Source organism: Mizuhopecten yessoensis, unplaced genomic scaffold, assembly GCF_002113885.1.
Source record: "Mizuhopecten yessoensis strain PY_sf001 unplaced genomic scaffold, ASM211388v2 scaffold739, whole genome shotgun sequence".
Taxonomy (NCBI): domain Eukaryota; kingdom Metazoa; phylum Mollusca; class Bivalvia; order Pectinida; family Pectinidae; genus Mizuhopecten; species Mizuhopecten yessoensis.
Window position 1 is genome coordinate 854,417 of NW_018403697.1, and position 18,241 is coordinate 872,657.

Consider the following 18,241-nt stretch of genomic DNA (forward strand, 5'->3'; position numbering starts at 1 on the left):
CTTTTGAAGCTCAATAACATTTCTCTTGGCAGAAAACAGTCAGTGTTTGGTTTATTTCCATACTTCTGTATTAATCATCCGTCATCCTATAGCTATGGGAGGGGCGGGAGGGGGTGGGGGCAATATATAAATTATCAGCGCACTAGCTAGACTGGGCTATCACAGACGATACCCCATATAAGCAAACAACTGACTTCTTAAATTTGTTTGTGATTTGTGTCTAGAATGAATCTTGCCCCTGAGCAAACCAGTTGAATGTTGATGCATGCAAACCTCCTATATATCCTGCTGCTTGCTAAACAAGTTCCAGACATAATGTATACATGTTTTAAACTGAAAAGAATTCTAAGTAGTATAGTAAACGAAATTATTGTAAGACAATGTAACAACAATGTAATGAAGATGAAAGGAGAGTGAAGTCATTAGACGATAAGAAATAATAAAAAAGAAAAGCAAGACAGGCCAAGTTGGAAGGAAAGCTTGCAAGCCAGACATACAGCAAATGTGTGTGTTGTGAGCAAAGGGTGATGTTACGTCTTCAGTCAACGATATTTTGGTATGAGCTGGAGTGGTGGGTAAATACTTGGGTATGTCATTAAAAGATGTAATAACATGTAGCTACGTTCATCGTATGCAAATGTGATGATAATGATGACGATGATAATGATGATGACGATAATGATGTAAGGTGATTGTAGATAATGTTGATGATGGTCATACATTGTTGTTGTGTTGATGATGATGATGATGATGGTGATGATGATGATGATGATGATGACGATGATAATGATGATGATGATGATAATGATGTAAGGTGATTGTATATAATGTTGATGATGGTCATACATTGTTGTTGTGTTGATGATGATGATGATCAAGCATTGTAGGGGACGCTGATATGTTGTTGATGATGATGTAAGATGATGATCAAACATAATAGGACACGCTGATATGTTGATAGATGATGGTATATAATGATGATGATCAAACATTGTAGAGGACGCTGATATATTGTTAGATGATGGTATATAATGATGATGATCAAACATAGTAGGGGACGCTGATATGTTGATAGATGATGGTATATAATGATAATCAAACATTGTAGGGGACGCTGATATGTTGTTGATGATGATGTAAGATGATGGTATATAATGATGATGATCAAACATAGTAGGACACGCTGATATGTTGATAGATGATGGTATATAATGATAATCAAACATTGTAGGGGACGCTGATATGTTGTTAGATGATTGTATATAATGATGATGATCAAACATTGTAGAGGACGCTGATATATTGTTAGATGATTGTATATAATGATGATGATCAAACATAGTAGAGGACGCTGATATGTTGTTAGATGATGGTATATAATGATGATAATCAAACATTGTAGAGGACGCTGATATGTTGTTAGATGATGATGTAAGATGATGATCAAACATAGTAGAGGACGCTGATATGTTGTTAAATGATGGTATATAATGATGATGATCAAACATAGTAGGGGACGCTGATATGTTGATAGATGATGGCATATAATGATAATCAAACATTGTAGAGGACGCTGATATGTTGTTGATGATGGTATACAATGATGATGATCAAACATTGAAGAGGACGCCGATATGTTGTTGATGATGGTATACAATGATGATGATCAAACATTATAGGGGATGCTGATATGTTGTTGATGATGGTATATAATGATCATCAAACATTATAGGGGACGCTGATATGTTGTTGATGATGGTATATAATGATGATGATCAAACCTTGTAGAGGACGCTGATATGTTGTTGATGATGGTATATAATGATGATGATCAAACATTGTAGGGGACGCTGATATGTTGTTAGATGATGGTATATAATGAGGATGATCAAACATAGTAGGGGACGCTGATATGTTGTAAGATGATGGTATATAATGATGATGATGAAACATTGTAGGGGACGCTGATATGTTGTTAGATGACGGTATATAATGATGATGATATATAATGATGATGATCAAACATTGTAGAGGACGCTGATATGTTGTAAGATGATGGTATATAATGATGATGATCAACCATTGTAGGGGACGCTGATATGTTGTTAGATGACGGTATATAATGATGATGATCAAACATTGTAGGGGACGCTGGTATGTTGTAAGATGATGGTATATAATGATGATGATCAAACATTGTAGGGGACGCTGATATGTTGTTAGATGATGTTATATAATGATGATGTTCAAACATTGTAGAGGACGCTTATATGTTGTTAGATGATGATATATAATGATGATGATCAAACATTGTAGAGGACGCTGATATGTTGTTGATGATGGTGTATAATGATGATGATCAAACATTGTAGGGGACGCTGATATGCTGTTAGATGATGGTATATAATGATGATCAAACATTGTAGGGGACGCTGATATGCTGTTAGATGATGGTATATAATGATGATCAAACATTGTAGAGGACGCTGATATGTTGTAAGATGATGGTATATAATGGTGATGATCAAACATTGTAGGGGATGCTGATATGTTGTTAGATGACGGTATATAATGACGATGATCAAACATTGTAGGGGACGCTGATATGTTGTAAGATGACGGTATATAATGATGATGATCAAACCTTGTAGGGGGCGCTGATATGTTGTTAGATGATGGTATATAATGATGATAATCAAACATTGTAGAGGACGCTGATATATGGTATATAATGATGATGATCAAACATTGTAGAGGACGCTGATATGTTGTAAGATGATGGTATATAATGGTGATGATCAAACATTGTAGGGGATGCTGATATGTTGTTAGATGACGGTATATAATGACGATGATCAAACATTGTAGGGGACGCTGATATGTTGGTAGATGATGGTATATAATGATGATGATCAAACATAGTAGAGGACGCTGATATGTTGTTAGATGATGGTATTTAATGATGATGATCAAACATTGTAGGGGACGCTGATATGTTGGTAGATGATGGTATATAATGATGATCATCAAACATTGTGGGGGGCGCTGATATGTTGTAAGATGATGGTATATAATGATGATAATCAAACATTGTAGAGGATGCTGATATGCTGTTAGATGATGGTATATAATGATGATCAAACATTGTAGAGGACGCTGATATGTTGTAAGATGATGGTATATAATGGTGATGATCAAACATTGTAGGGGATGCTGATATGTTGTTAGATGACGGTATATAATGACGATGATCAAACATTGTAGGGGACGCTGATATGTTGTGAGATGACGGTATATAATGATGATGATCAAACATTGTAGGGGGCGCTGAAATGTTGTAAGATGATGGTATATAATGATGATGATCAAACATAGTAGAGGACGCTGATATGTTGTTAGATGATGGTATTTAATGATGATGATCAAACATTGTAGGGGACGCTGATATGTTGTAAGACGACGGTATATAATGATGATGATCAAACATTGTAGAGGACGCTGATATGTTGTAAGATGATGGTATATAATGGTGATGATCAAACATTGTAGGGGATGCTGATATGTTGTTAGATGACGGTATATAATGATGATCAAACATTGTAGAGGACGCTGATATGCTGTTAGATGATGGTATATAATGATGATCAAACATTGTAGAGGACGCTGATATGCTGTTAGATGATAGTATATAATGATGATCAAACATTGTAGGGGACGCTGATATGTTGTGAGATGACGGTATATAATGATGATGATCAAACATTGTAGGGGACGCTGATATGTTGTTAGATGATGGTATATAATGATGATCATCAAACATTGTAGGGGGCGCTGATATGTTGTAAGATGATGGTATATAATGATGATAATCAAACATTGTAGAGGACGCTGATATGCTGTTAGATGATGGTATATAATGATGATCAAACATTGTAGGGGACGCTGATATGTTGTTAGATGACGGTATATATTGCTGATGATCAAACAGTGTAGGGGACGCTTATATGTTGTTAGATGATGGTATATAATGAGGATGATCAAACATAGTAGGGGACGCTGATATGTTGTAAGATGATGGGATATAATGATGATGATCAAACATAGTAGGGGACGCTGATATGTTGTTAGATGACGGTATATAATGATGATGATCAAACAGTGTAGGGGACGCTGATATGTTGTTAGATGATGGTATATAATGCTGATGATCAAACATTGTAGGGGACAATGATATGTTGTTAGATGATGGTATATAATGATGATGATCAAACATTGTAGAGGACGCTGATATTTGTTGACGATGATGAAAGATGATGGTATATGGTGATGATAGATTGAATGTCATTTAAGTCAATGAAAATCAATTGCACTAAACGCCCTCGTTAGGTTTATCATAACTGAAACATTATAATATCAATATAAGATCTAATTATTGTTATAAACGGTACACATTTGAATATATTTCAACTAAACATTTGGGGCAGAAATATATATAATATGAATGTGAATCAAATACATGCGTCATTAAGTTGTTCTGGAGTGAATTGTTACATGGAGTCCATATATCATCCATATTTCATAATATATTTCTGCTTAAATTGATTCGATTTCATTACATATCTAGTATCCAGGCATTGTGTCACTATCAGATGATATACCCCATCGATTCTTTATCTAGTTAAACAAGTGTCTGTGACAAAGATATGTAGCGAAACAAGTCACCTACCTTGCAGTATCACGTGCGTGTCAAGGACGGTTAGGTTGTATTTACGTCTGCCCGGCGAATGTCCTGGGTATTCTTCGGGAAAACCACATTCGAGAAAGATCTTGTCATGGCTGTGCTTAACTCGGTAACGGCGTTCAGTAGTTTTTTGCTGTTTTCTGTTTGCAGCGGGTTATTGGTGCCAATTGACAAATCTGGAAAGATGACTGATAGCCGGTTTAGCGGAAACCAGGAAAGTATGTATGTTGTATTTGTCACCGAATGTGCAATTTAACAAACAAAGGAAACTGTTTATTGATGCTATTATCCCGAAAACAAATTGATGTAAATACCTTAAACCGATGATTTTATTACTCATTACTTTTCCAACTGGTTTTTTGAAACTTGGACATTCTAAAACTGAAACTGTGAAAAAAAGGAATATCAGATTTTGATATGATGTTTCATATTTCAATAACCCGTTTCAAGCTATAAAATACCTCAATAGAGTAATAAATAGTAATATGGAACTAATTTTTATGATGTATTAATACGATCTGTTAAAAAAATACAAAATAAACAGAACAATAGACGTATTTTATAAATGAATATTTACATTCTGTTTGCTTGGACCCATCGGCGAAAATGACATTCATTTTTGCAGAACACAGGTGACCTCATCCATGCGTATTGATATTGATAATGACGTAGCACATGGCGTAATCGTTTAACGTCCGCCGTGAAACAGCCCTAGGTGTAGCTAAGTTATGCTAATATGATTAACATCAAACATGATAGGATTCATCTTAATTCTCAAATGAGGTGTGTAAGATACATGATAATAATATCCGACGTGTGCTAGTTCTACAAATTAAATTTGAAAATAGAACTACACTCTATATTCTGTTTGTTTTGTTGTCATGCTGTTGGTAGGACCCCAACCTGAAGTTTTACAATTTCCCGCGAAAACACGTTGTTCTCTCTACTGCGTTGCCCCCATGCACAAATATAATTACAATGTCGGTTGATTGTTATTTATGCTTGCATCGGAAAATTCAAAGCACTTAAAAATGTAAATATAAGGAATGAAATTTATTTTATCAACATTCATGAGGTTATAACAACATTGACTTTCTTGACATATTTACCAAGAATCGCTAACGCGATTCATGGAATATGTCCAAAAAGCCAATGTTGTTATGACCTCATGAATGTTGAAAAAATAACTTTCATTCCTATAGAATACTAAAATAAATGGACATGGGTTACCGATTGTTATAAACGTTTCCGAAAATTATGAACATAATGCAAATATTCTCAAAAATTTGTTTTCTCAAAACAGACGTTGCACTTTTTACCTCATAAGTATTGTATTGAATACAACGTCAAACTTGTAATGACGTCACATATTTGATACATTGTATTATCTCTGACGTCACAATGGGCGGCACAGCCAATAGAAATACGCAGCAGATATCACACTGTGTTCAAAGCATAATATGATAGTTATGTAATATAATGGTTGTTTTAACTTGTTTATCCGTGAAATTTGTTTACAATTTTTCTCAATCTGCTGTTTTATCTATGCACATACTGAAACCGGATACTTAGGGCCATATTTATTTTTACTGTACATAAATGATATCGGAGAAAATGAAATCTCTTATGTCAAGCTTTTCGCTGACGACACATCTTTATATGCATTGATAGAGGGAAACAGACAGGAAGCTGCTGACATACTTAATGAAGATTTACGTAACATATCTATCTGGGCTGATAAATGGGGTATCATCTTCAATCCGGATAAAACTGAGGCTCTTCTTTTCTCAAGGCGGGTCGACTCTGAGAAGTTGCATCCTAACTTATTTTTTTATAATGCAGTTATTAATAACGTTACTGATCATAAACGCCTTGGTCTTATTTTCAATGGCAAAGCCAACTGGTCAACTCATATAAATTATATTTATGAAAAAGCATATAAAAGACTGAATGTTCTTAGAATGTTAAAATTTAAGAGAAATAGAAAATCTCTTGAGACAATATATATATCATATGTTCGTCCAATCCTAGAATATGCTGATATTGTTCGGGCTAACTGTTCCCAGAGAGAGTGAAACGTCTTAGAGTCAATCCAACTTGAAGCAGCACGCATTATTTCTGGTTTAAGAAGAGGAACGAGCCATAACATTATTTAAAGAGACTGGCTTTGTTACACTTAGTAAAAGAAGGCATTTACATCAAAATATTGGATTTTTTTTTTTAATAACAATTGTCCATCTCATGTCTAAGACTTGATACTGCCTTTTTTTTAATAACATTGAACATTTATATAACTCTAGTTTTTTCCCAAAACCTATGTCAGAATGGAACAATCCAGCCTGTCTGTTTCCCACTATGACATCTCTTGGAGCTCTGAAATCACCCAATATGAAGTTACATTTGTAAATATCACAGTGACAGAAAAAATAACATAACATATTATGTCAGTTAAGAAATTCTGCAAGTAATCTAAATTCCGATTTATTTCATTCACATTTAAATGATAGCCCCACTTATATATGTGGTTCGCCCATTCGAAGATCGTGATCATTTTTCCCTGCACTGTCCTTTTTTTATTCTAACCAACGACTAATATTACTTACAGTGTAACTATCTGTCAGCGATGAGTGATGCTACATAATGTATTCCACTCAAAACCCAAACTTTTATTTATGGTTATCAATCACGATATGTAAATATGAATATAAATATTGTGGAGACGTTTCAGAATTACATTAGAGACACCAGACGTTTTTTTTTTTTATTAGATTCTCAAATAGCTTTGTAAATTAATCTCTCTTACAACAACTGTGATATTTGAAATATGTATTGTCAGTCAAATTCGAAGTACAAATACTCTCCTATTTTAATACTACATCTGTAAAAGTAACATTTATATGATATGTATATACTGGTATGCTTTGTAAGGAGAGGGCTTATATGAGCGGGGATGTTAGTTAGCCTTTGGCTAACAGTTCTAGTTAAATTTATTATCCCATTGGGTAAGAAATCGGAATTTTAAAAATATGGGTTCCTAAAATCATGATACCAAATTCGACTGAAAATTGTCAATCGCAATGCACTGGTCGAATCTAGGAATTTAAACAAGAATAGGTTTTAAATATGTAAACCCAATCTGATACTATGATAACATGACGTCATCATTCCGCCCTTTTACTCCATTTATTTTCTCTGCCATTTTGTTGAGTTTAAGTTTTTTGATAACAAGATGAAAATCAAGAGAAGTATTGATACTATTTTAAAGAAAAAATAATACATGTATTCATATTTAGATCATGAGTCGGAAGGTTATTATAAATGACCACACTGTGTTTTTTAGGGTTTGTCGTGAGAACGACTTTGTTATGGCGAGCACGTTGATGAATTGAGAGGCCACCGCACTTTAACGACAAACCCCGAACACACTGTTTATCATCTATATACCACTACCTTATGTATTTCTCCATTCAGTCGAAACAGTCAGCCAAATAGCATATCTATTTATCGACTCCTAGGCTTAACGATCAGCGGAACATGTATCCTCGGTCTGTGACAGTCGTAAACAAAAAGGAGACTAGCGCGGAGGAATACCATTCACCTTTAAACTACATATTGTATGTCGCAAGATAACTTCAAAACATTTTTCCGTTGGCTTCTCCATCTCCACAATTACGCTTAAAATGGTGTTGTTTATGATGGCCTATTTTCTTTCGCGGAAACGCCCTTGTTTGGATACTATTTCCGGTTTATGACGTCAGCTGGCGCGATAAGACGTTTTGGGTTTTTTTTGGAGAAATTGCATTCCCAGAAAGAAAAATCCATTTTCAAGTCGTTCTCAACTCAAAAATATGTTCATACTGTTACTCCATCATACTAATTTATCAAGCTACCGGTAGGTGGTATAATGTAGTATAAAGATGATAAAAAACCACTTCAATGTATATCAACAATGTTTTATTTGACGTCGACGGGAGCACTTGTTTGTTTGCGCGGACTAACATACCACTCGAGCGCTACTCGCACTCATTGAAGTATTCCTACGCACGAAAACTCTACGATAACTATGATAACTATGATAACAATTCGAAGTTCTTACATACCGCTTTATCACAACTTAGTTTTTAGGTCGTCTAAAAAGCGGTTCACAATTTTTTCCCCCGTGGTTATAGGGCCTTTGCAACCAGCCAATATCTTTCTCAACTCCCTAGGGACCATGCAGCCGTTGCTTCCATTCCAGCGCTAACAGCTAGCATTCAACAATTCTAGCACTGCCCAACCCTCATTCACAGCTGAGTTGACTGGAACAATCGGAGTAAAGTATCTTGCTCAAGGATACAACACAGTGCCATGACGTGACTCGAACCCGCAACCCATCGGTCACGAGCCCGGCGTCCTACCACTATACTATCGTGCCTGCCTATGCGAACAGATAAAACCCATATAGGTGGCAGTGCTTATAACCTTGTAACATTTACAACATTTAGCAATCATGTGCTGATAAGAGTAGCATCCGTGTCACATGATCACCGGGTATGCTTTATATGTGATAACGAATGATGTCACGCTTAGATGCAATAATTCTAATCGTACCTGGAAACGGTAACGTGTAACGTATGTCATTATGCATATGTTTAACCTGCATTACCCCATATAGTACCTCCTTTATAACTGTTTCTAGTCCTTCACTACACAGGCTTGTGTCCCCTAAGTTTACATTTGTGATATATTTGTTGGGTTGAGGTAAATAAAATAAAAAAAAATGTGTGTGTGTGTGTGTGGGGGGGNNGGGGGGGGGTAGTTATTTTACATTTCAGTCTTGGTTTGTCGCAGCAAGTGTGATCATTGTTTTATTTTCGTACTTTTACACATGATCTTCCGTTTAATATAAACAATCTGTATTTTCTTTGTTACCATTTCACTTTCCCAGTATTATGAATATAATGAAGTAAGACATGTTTAACTTTAAAAAAAAAAATATCCGTATTCCCTTTATTTGTTCTCCCAGCACCATTGCATTGGAGGAATATAGCCAAGGAGGACCTGAACAGACGAGTGAATTGGAAACCAAATGTAGGCGTGGCTAAAAACGTGGTGTTTTTCCTTGGGGACGGAATGGGAATATCAACGGTGACCGCAGCTAGGATCCTTAAGGGTCAGCTACAAGGCAGGACCGGAGAAGAGGGTCAACTTGCTTGGGATAAATTCCCTAATGCAGCATTAAGCAGGGTCAGTAAATTTTATAATGCACGGTGTGGGTTTCAAACAAATCAAACTTGAAAAATATTGAAGAAAAACAAATTAAATACTTGTTAATAGTTCCTAAAGAATCAACATTTTAACATTATATTTTTGTATAAATACAATTATTACGTGCATTTGTATATATAAAGACACACAGACAGACAGTCAGAGCACCTCAAATATGTTTCACTGAATATCAGCGTGACTTAATGAGGATTCTTCGTCTTTAAACAGCTGCCTGTATATATAACGATTCACGCATAGTTGCTTGAATGCAACATTACTGTGTGTTAAGTAAGCTTGTGGTCTTCTGGGTATTGTTTAACAGGATAGTATTATTAAATTGTTCGCAATAGTTGAAATCATTAAGCCATGAAGTATGTAAATATATATACGATAGATATACCAAATCACACATGGACAAATGCACAAAAGCAATACCTATTCAAACCCTAGGGTGTATAACAAAGTATCATGAGAGATACATTAACTAAAACGTATTGACATTAGGTAAACTTTATTAGACAACAGAACTGTGACCTTTGGGAGTGGGACGCCCGTTGTCAGTATAATGTGACCGGGTGGGGTGTCCTGCTAGGTGTCTTCGGCAGTATGTTTCAGTGAGGTAGCACTATAAAGTCGGCATCCGTTTCGCTCTATCACAACGAGACAAACACGAACATATCGCAGCCTCCCAGAACACACACGCATAAACTACACAGGGGAGGCCGTCCTTAAATGACCATAGCTATTGATAGGACTTTAAACAATACTAAACCAAACCAAACCAAATCTAGCTGAGTCCGTTGCGCTCAGTATCGAAAGATAAGGGTATTATGCATATTTGTTGTTGTCTACCGCAGTACTAGGCACAAGGCTATTAAGGGAATTTAGCACCTAAGGTCAAGCAATGTCACGATAAACGGGTGAAGATATTAATTCAAAACTTCAATACATGTCAGCCGGATTTAATAATGAAAAGAGAAATCTCGTTATTCAAATGATGAGACTAGATCATATCTTTATGCAAACAATATCAAGGTGATTGTTTTGTTATTCACTTCACCGTCGTAGACATTTATATCTGTTAGTGTCATTTAAACGTAAGGTATCTCCCTAGTAAACATGCCATGATAGGATAACCCCTAAACGTATCGCCAAAAAGAGTTATTGCTTAACTAGACTCCCTTATTCTTCACGAGACGTTCACCAAGATGTATTTATTGTCCTCGTCGTAGGGAAACACGATTCAATGTCTCCCCGAGACCAGCCATATTTCACAAAGCCTAATCCCGAGTAGAACATTATGTATTGAAGGAAACAATGAAATGGGTTTTCCTATCACTGGGGCAATTGACATTTCATTGTACCGAAAAACGATCGCAAGACACACAGACGTGACTTTTGGTAATAGATACAGTATGCCATGCAGCTGTTTCGTCCTTCTTGGACTCATCGGTGATAAAAGGGGCCAAACAGCCGGAAATCCAAATTGTCTTAACCTGTTAACCCGAATATAAGTTGTGAAGAAGTCTCTGCAACTGATCATGAAATGTGATCACGTATTTTGAAATTTCTCATTAACTTATAGTATTTGGGTATATTTTGCAAATTGTTGAAACCGCAGGCTCAGTCAAGCTACAATGTACATTAGAACAAAAAATTAGGGGACATTTGCATGTAAGAAAAATACAATATAGTTCTTCTTTATTGTTTGTGGGACAGGGATCGAAAAAGAAATGTGTTTACCTTTGTCATAATTGACACGTAACGTCCATTTGTCAGAGGAATTAAACAGTGTATAATCAAAGTTTGTGACCTGCATCTCACATTAAAAAATTCTTGTTATTAGACATACAATCAAGACCACACTACCCCCGATTCCGCCGGAACCGGAACTCAATATCTATGTGGCGTCAAATCCAATATGGGCATGCTGGGAATGGAGGCTAGAGTCAAGAGAGGTGATTGCGAGGCTTCAAAGGATGCGCACCTAACGTCAATCTACAACTGGTCGGTGGATAAAGGTGAGTACATTTGTATGTCTTTATCTATAGATATCTTGCGGGCGAATTGGTGGAGTGGTAAACACTCCGGCCTTCTACGCAGGCGACCGGGGTTCGATCCCCAAAATCGTCGTACGCATGTCTATTCAGAAAAAAAGTGTTTTTTACCAGCCGATCCACGTCCAATAACCTTGGTGGAGTATAAAATGGGCTGGGATGTTGCGGTATCTGTGCTGTAGCATTCAAGTGAGGTGGCATTATAAATGATGCCGCTGAAGCACGATCCCACTACAAACAGGACACACGTCATCTCCAGCACACACGCATGCATACACATGTAGGGAGGTATGAGCCAGGTGGCATAGGACTAATAGTTAGCGTCTGATAAGGTAGTTCTTGCGAAATCCTCAAAATTGTGATGATTAAAGCTGAACGTGCAAGTTCAAAAGCTTTCAATTGAGATTTAAAAAAAAATAAAAAAATCATCTGGTTTAGAGATCTTCCCTACCTCTTCCTTCTACCGTTTCTAATGAAGTGCCGACATTTTAGTTTGTCCTTGCTTGGTAACGGCTATGGATTTTGTTGGGTATAAAAAGCGCATTACCCTTCAAACCGGTTATCATTTTTGCAATATGTGCACAAGGTGACACTACTATCTTACTATATATATAGAACACTTTCACGCACGATATTTTACCAATATTTTGTATCAGATCAGTTGAATAAAATTGAAATGGAACACATCAAAGGTATCATTTATCTAAGAAAAGTGGAAATAATAGTAAAATACGACCAATTAAATCAGCTAATGCACAACCCCCCCCCCCCCCCCCCCCAAAAAAAAAACAACAACAACAAAAAAACGGACCTGAAAGAAGCAAACATACAACAAACGCTAATGCCTTCCTTTCAGATATCCAAAAAGTGATAACCTTATATGTGAAAACAATGCTAATTCATATAATTTCCAAGAGAACGATTCAATTATCAATTTTCACATTGTTGACTTCTCACGTGGGAGTGTCGCATTCTGAAGGTGTTTTGCTAATAAAGCGTCTACACAATCTTGGCAAAATTTTCTCAGCTTATTGCTGGTTAGTGTGTGTGTGTGTATGTGTGTGTGTGTGGGTGTGTATGTGTGTGTGTATCATATTGTATGTTGTCTCTGTATTGTTTTGTAGATATGTTATAACTGATAAGTCAACCGTCTTAAAGTAATAAAGAACTTGAACTTGAACACAACGAAGACTACGAGTTCATAATAAATTTTACGTGTGTTGGTGCAGTTCTATGCACGAGAAAGACCAATGTTTATATGGGATTTATAGAAGCATGTTCAGTAATGTAACTTTTATTTTGGATACATAATTTTCAAGAATGTGCCATAAGTAACAACCAGCTTGACAGTGTTTCAAAGAATTCCGGTGAGTGTGTTTGATTTTTTTTATCGGTTGCCGATCAGGGTGTGCGGTGCATTGAATCGCAAGACTGTCAGTTGTAGAATGATAACCGGTTTGACAGGTAATGTGCTTTTTATACCCAGCGAGACCCATACTCGTTACCAAGCAAGGAACAAAGAAAAATGTCGGCACTTCCTTAGAAAGGATAGTCGGCAGGTATGGGGAAGATCTCAAAACAAGAAAAAAAATAAAAAAATTCAAACTAAACAAAAAACTAAATGTGATAGAATGATAGGACCACAATGGAGGTGTGGCAATCAACACTTTCACTAATATGCCATCCAATGTTTATAGGAAAGAGTGTTGGACTCGTCACCACAACACGAGTTACGCATGCCACTCCTGCCGCCGGATATGCTAAAGTTGCTGATCGGAATTGGGAGGGGGACTCTGCTATGAGAAACGTGAGCGGAAAAGGTTGTAAAGACATTGCTTTACAACTGGTGGAGGATAATCCAGACATCAAGGTAAAAAGCTGCTGTGATTCAATATTGATGTAACAACGCCACAGTAAAACAGAGATGTAACAATACAACATTAACACAGAGATGTTACCGCACAACAGTAAAACAGAGATGTAACAATACAACATTAACACAGAGATGTTACCGCTCAAGAGTAACACAGAGATGTAACAACACAACAGTAACAAAATAGAGATGTAACAACACAACAGTAAAACAGAGATGTTACCACACAACAGTAACACAGAGATGTAACAAGACAACAGTAACACAGAGATGTAACAACACAACAGTAAAACAGAGATGTTACCACACAACAGTTAAACAGATATGTTACCACACAACAGTAACACAGACATGTAACAACACAACAGTAACACAGAGATGTAACAACACAACAGTAACACAGAGATGTAACAACACAACAATTAAACAGAGATGAAACAACACAACATGTAAACAGAGATGTAACCACACAACAGTAAAACAGAGATGTTACCACACAACAGTAAACACACAGAGATGTAACCACACAACAGTAAAACAGAGATGTTGCCACACAATAATATCACAGAGATATAGCCACACAAGAATTACACATTGATATACATAAAGCTTTGAATAAATATATTGATATATTTTGATATTTTTTATGCAATGAAATGTCAGATCCTCCCACGAAGATACAAACTTGACCTTTTTGCGGATAGCGATATGTAAAACAATATCACACATAACAGTAAAACAGAGATGCAACCACACAACAGTAAAACAGAGATGTTACCACACAACAGAAACACAGAAATGTAACCAGTCAACAGTAAAACAGAGATGTTACCACACAACAGAAATACAGAAATGTAACCAGTCAACAGTTAAACATAGATGTTACCACACAACAGAAACACAGAAATGTAACCAGTCAACAGTAAAACAGAGATGTTACCACACAACAGTAAAGCAGAAATGTAACCAGTCAACAGTTAAACAGAGATGTTACCACACAACAGTAAAACAGAAATGTAACCAGTCAACAGTAAAACAGAGATGTTACCACACAACAGTTAAACAGAGTTGTTACCAAATAACAGTAAAACAGAGATGCAAACACACAACAGTTACACAGAGATGTAACCACGCAACAGTTAAACAGATATATAGCCACAAAATAATAACACAGGGATGTAGCCACACACTAATAACACAGTGATACAGCCACACAATAATAACACAGATATATAGCCACACAATAATAACACAGAGATATAGCCACACAATAATAACACAGTGATACAGCCACACAATAATAACACAGAGATATAGCCACACAAGAATTACACAAGCTATGAATAAATATATGGATATATTTTTATATTTTTTATGCAATGACATATCAGATCCTCTCACAAAGATACAAATTTGACGTTTTTGCGGATAGCGATATGTAAAACAAAAATATCACACTCCCACAAAGTTCTCCTGCAGTGATATTGATCATTCAGGATACTTTCATTATCAAGCTAGTTAACAAGTGAACATTAGGAAACTGCCGGGAGTTGATATATTTAAATCAGGACCGGATATTTATGACGAATGACAAAACAGGGTGACTAAATCGAGGCGAGGGGGCTCAAAGACTGTCGCACATCTATGACCAAGTGTTAACAAAGCGTAGCTGAATTGAGTCATTTCGGTACATATATAACAACCATTGTAAATACGTTTCCAGCTTCGCCGAAATCAACATCGATTTTATGGACAACTCGTACACATTTTTGTGCATACGCTTCATTGGTCATTTGTCTGATGAAGGTGACAGTGTACATATCGTACTAGTCATCGAAACGTCACATAGAAAATTGTATTGGTTGTGTAAAAAGAACTTCTCATAACCCATACTTACCAACCTGAAGAAAATATTAAAAAAGCAAGTTGACGCATTATCTTTTTAAGCGTAATTTATAATGTGACCATTTCCCTACAAATAATAGTTGGAATTCACTAGGTTTTTCGGGTATTTTCTGGAGATGGTTTTTCGAATGAACCTTGTATAATAACCATGACAATTTATATTGTGTTCAGCATTAATATTACGGAAGAATGATTAATGTCGCATCATGTAATTGTAAGTAATAAAATACGGATTAGCAACACACGAATAAAACAAAGATGTAGCTTACCAACAGTTAAACAGACAACGATGTAACCATACAACTGTTAAACAGAGAAGTAACCACATAACAGTTAAACAGAGATGTAACCACACAACAGAAAAACAGAGATAATACCACACAACAGTAAAACAGAGGTGTTACGACACAACAATTAAATAGAGATGAAACAACACAACATGTAAACATAGATGTAACCACACAACAGTAAAACAGAGATGTAACGACACAACAATTAAACAGAGATGAAACAACACAACATGTAAACAGAGATGTAACCACACAACAGTAAAACAGATATGTAACTACACAACAGACACACAGAGATGTAACAACACAACAGTAAAACAATGATGTAACAACACAACAGTAAAACAATGATGTAACAGCACAACACTAAAACAGAGATATAACAACACAACAGTAAAACAATGATGTAACAACACAACAGTAAAACAATGATGTAACAACACAACAGTAAAACAGAGATGTAATAACACAACAGTAAAACAGAGATGTAACCACACAACAGTAAAACTGAGATGTAACCACACAACAGTAAACACACAGAGATGTAACCACACAACAGAAACACAGAGATGTAACCACACAACAGTAAAACAGAGCTGTAATCACACAACAGTTAAACAGAGCTGTAACCACACAACAGACACACATAGATGTAACCACATAACATTAACACAGAGATGTAACAAAACAACAATAACACAGATAGGTAGCCCAACAACAGTACCACTGAGATGTAACCACACAACAGTAACACAGAGATGTAACCGACCAACAGTAAAACAGATAGCGATGTAACAACACAACAGTAAAATAGACAGAGATGTAACAAAACAACAGTAACACATAGATGTAACAACACGAGAGTAAAACAGAGATTTAACACACTACAGTAACACATAGATGTAACTACACAACAATACAACAGAGATGTAGTCACACAACAGTAATAGAGAGATGTAACCACACAACAGTAGCACAAACATATTACCACAACACAGTTAAACAGAGATGTAGTTAACCAACAGTAATACAGAGATGTAACAACACAACAATAACACAAAGATGAAATCTCTAAACAATAACACAGAAATGTAACTTCATAACAGTAACACAAACAGAGATGTAACAACACAACAGTAAAACAGAGATGTCACCACACAACAGTAAAACAGAGATGTAACCACACAACAGTAAAACAGATATGTTACCACACAACAGTAACACAGAGATGTAACAACACAATAGTAACATAGAGATGTAACAACACAACAGTTAAACAGACAAAGATGTAACAACACAACAGTAAAACAGAGATGTAACAACACAACATTAAAACAGAGATGAACAACACAACATTAAATCAGAGATGTAACCACACAACAGTGAAACAGAGATGTAACAACACAACAGTAAAACAGAGATGTAACAACACAACAGTAAAACAGAGATGTAACCACACAACAGTAACACAGAGATGTAACAACACAACAGTTAAATAGAGATGTAACAACACAACAGTTAAACAGACAAAGATGTAACCACACAACAGTAAACACACAGAGATGTAACAACACAACAGTAAAACAGAAATATAGCCACACAATAATAACACAGAGATGTAGCCACACAATAATAACACAGTGATACAGCCACACAATTATAACACAGAGATATAGCCACACAATAATAGCACAGAGATATAGCCACACAAGAATTACACGTTGATATACATAAAGCTATGAATAAATATATCGATATATTTTGATATTTTTTATGCAATGAAATGTCAGATCCTCCCACGAAGATATAAACTTGGCCTTTTTGCGGATAGCAATATGTAAAACAATATCACACTCCCACTAAGTTCTCCTGCAGTGATATTGATCATTCAGGATACTTTCATTATCAAGCTAGTTAACAAGTGAACATTAAGAAACTGCCGTGAGTTGATATATTTAAATCAGGACCGGATATTTATGACGAATGACAAAACAGGGTGACTAAATCGAGACGAAGGGGCTCAAAGACTGTCGCACATCTATGACCAAGTGTTAACAAAGCGTAGCTGAATTGAGTCATTTCGGTACATATATAACAACCATTGTAAATACGTTTCCAGCTTCGCCGA

At 36.0% G+C, this 18,241-nt stretch overlaps 1 protein-coding gene across 1 annotated transcript in view; it reads left to right on the forward strand.

Annotated features, from left to right (window-relative positions):
- The first annotated feature begins 4,734 nt into the window (after positions 1–4,734).
- The window catches only part of LOC110452429 (alkaline phosphatase-like), a 28,406-nt gene continuing 14,899 nt past the window's right edge, over positions 4,735–18,241 (forward strand). The window contains exons 1-4 of the mRNA XM_021500953.1: positions 4,735–4,959; positions 9,747–9,967; positions 11,835–12,009; positions 13,743–13,915. Coding sequence (XP_021356628.1) covers positions 4,785–4,959; positions 9,747–9,967; positions 11,835–12,009; positions 13,743–13,915 — 744 coding nt within the window. The 5' untranslated portion in view covers positions 4,735–4,784. The remainder of the gene's footprint in view (positions 4,960–9,746; positions 9,968–11,834; positions 12,010–13,742; positions 13,916–18,241) is intronic.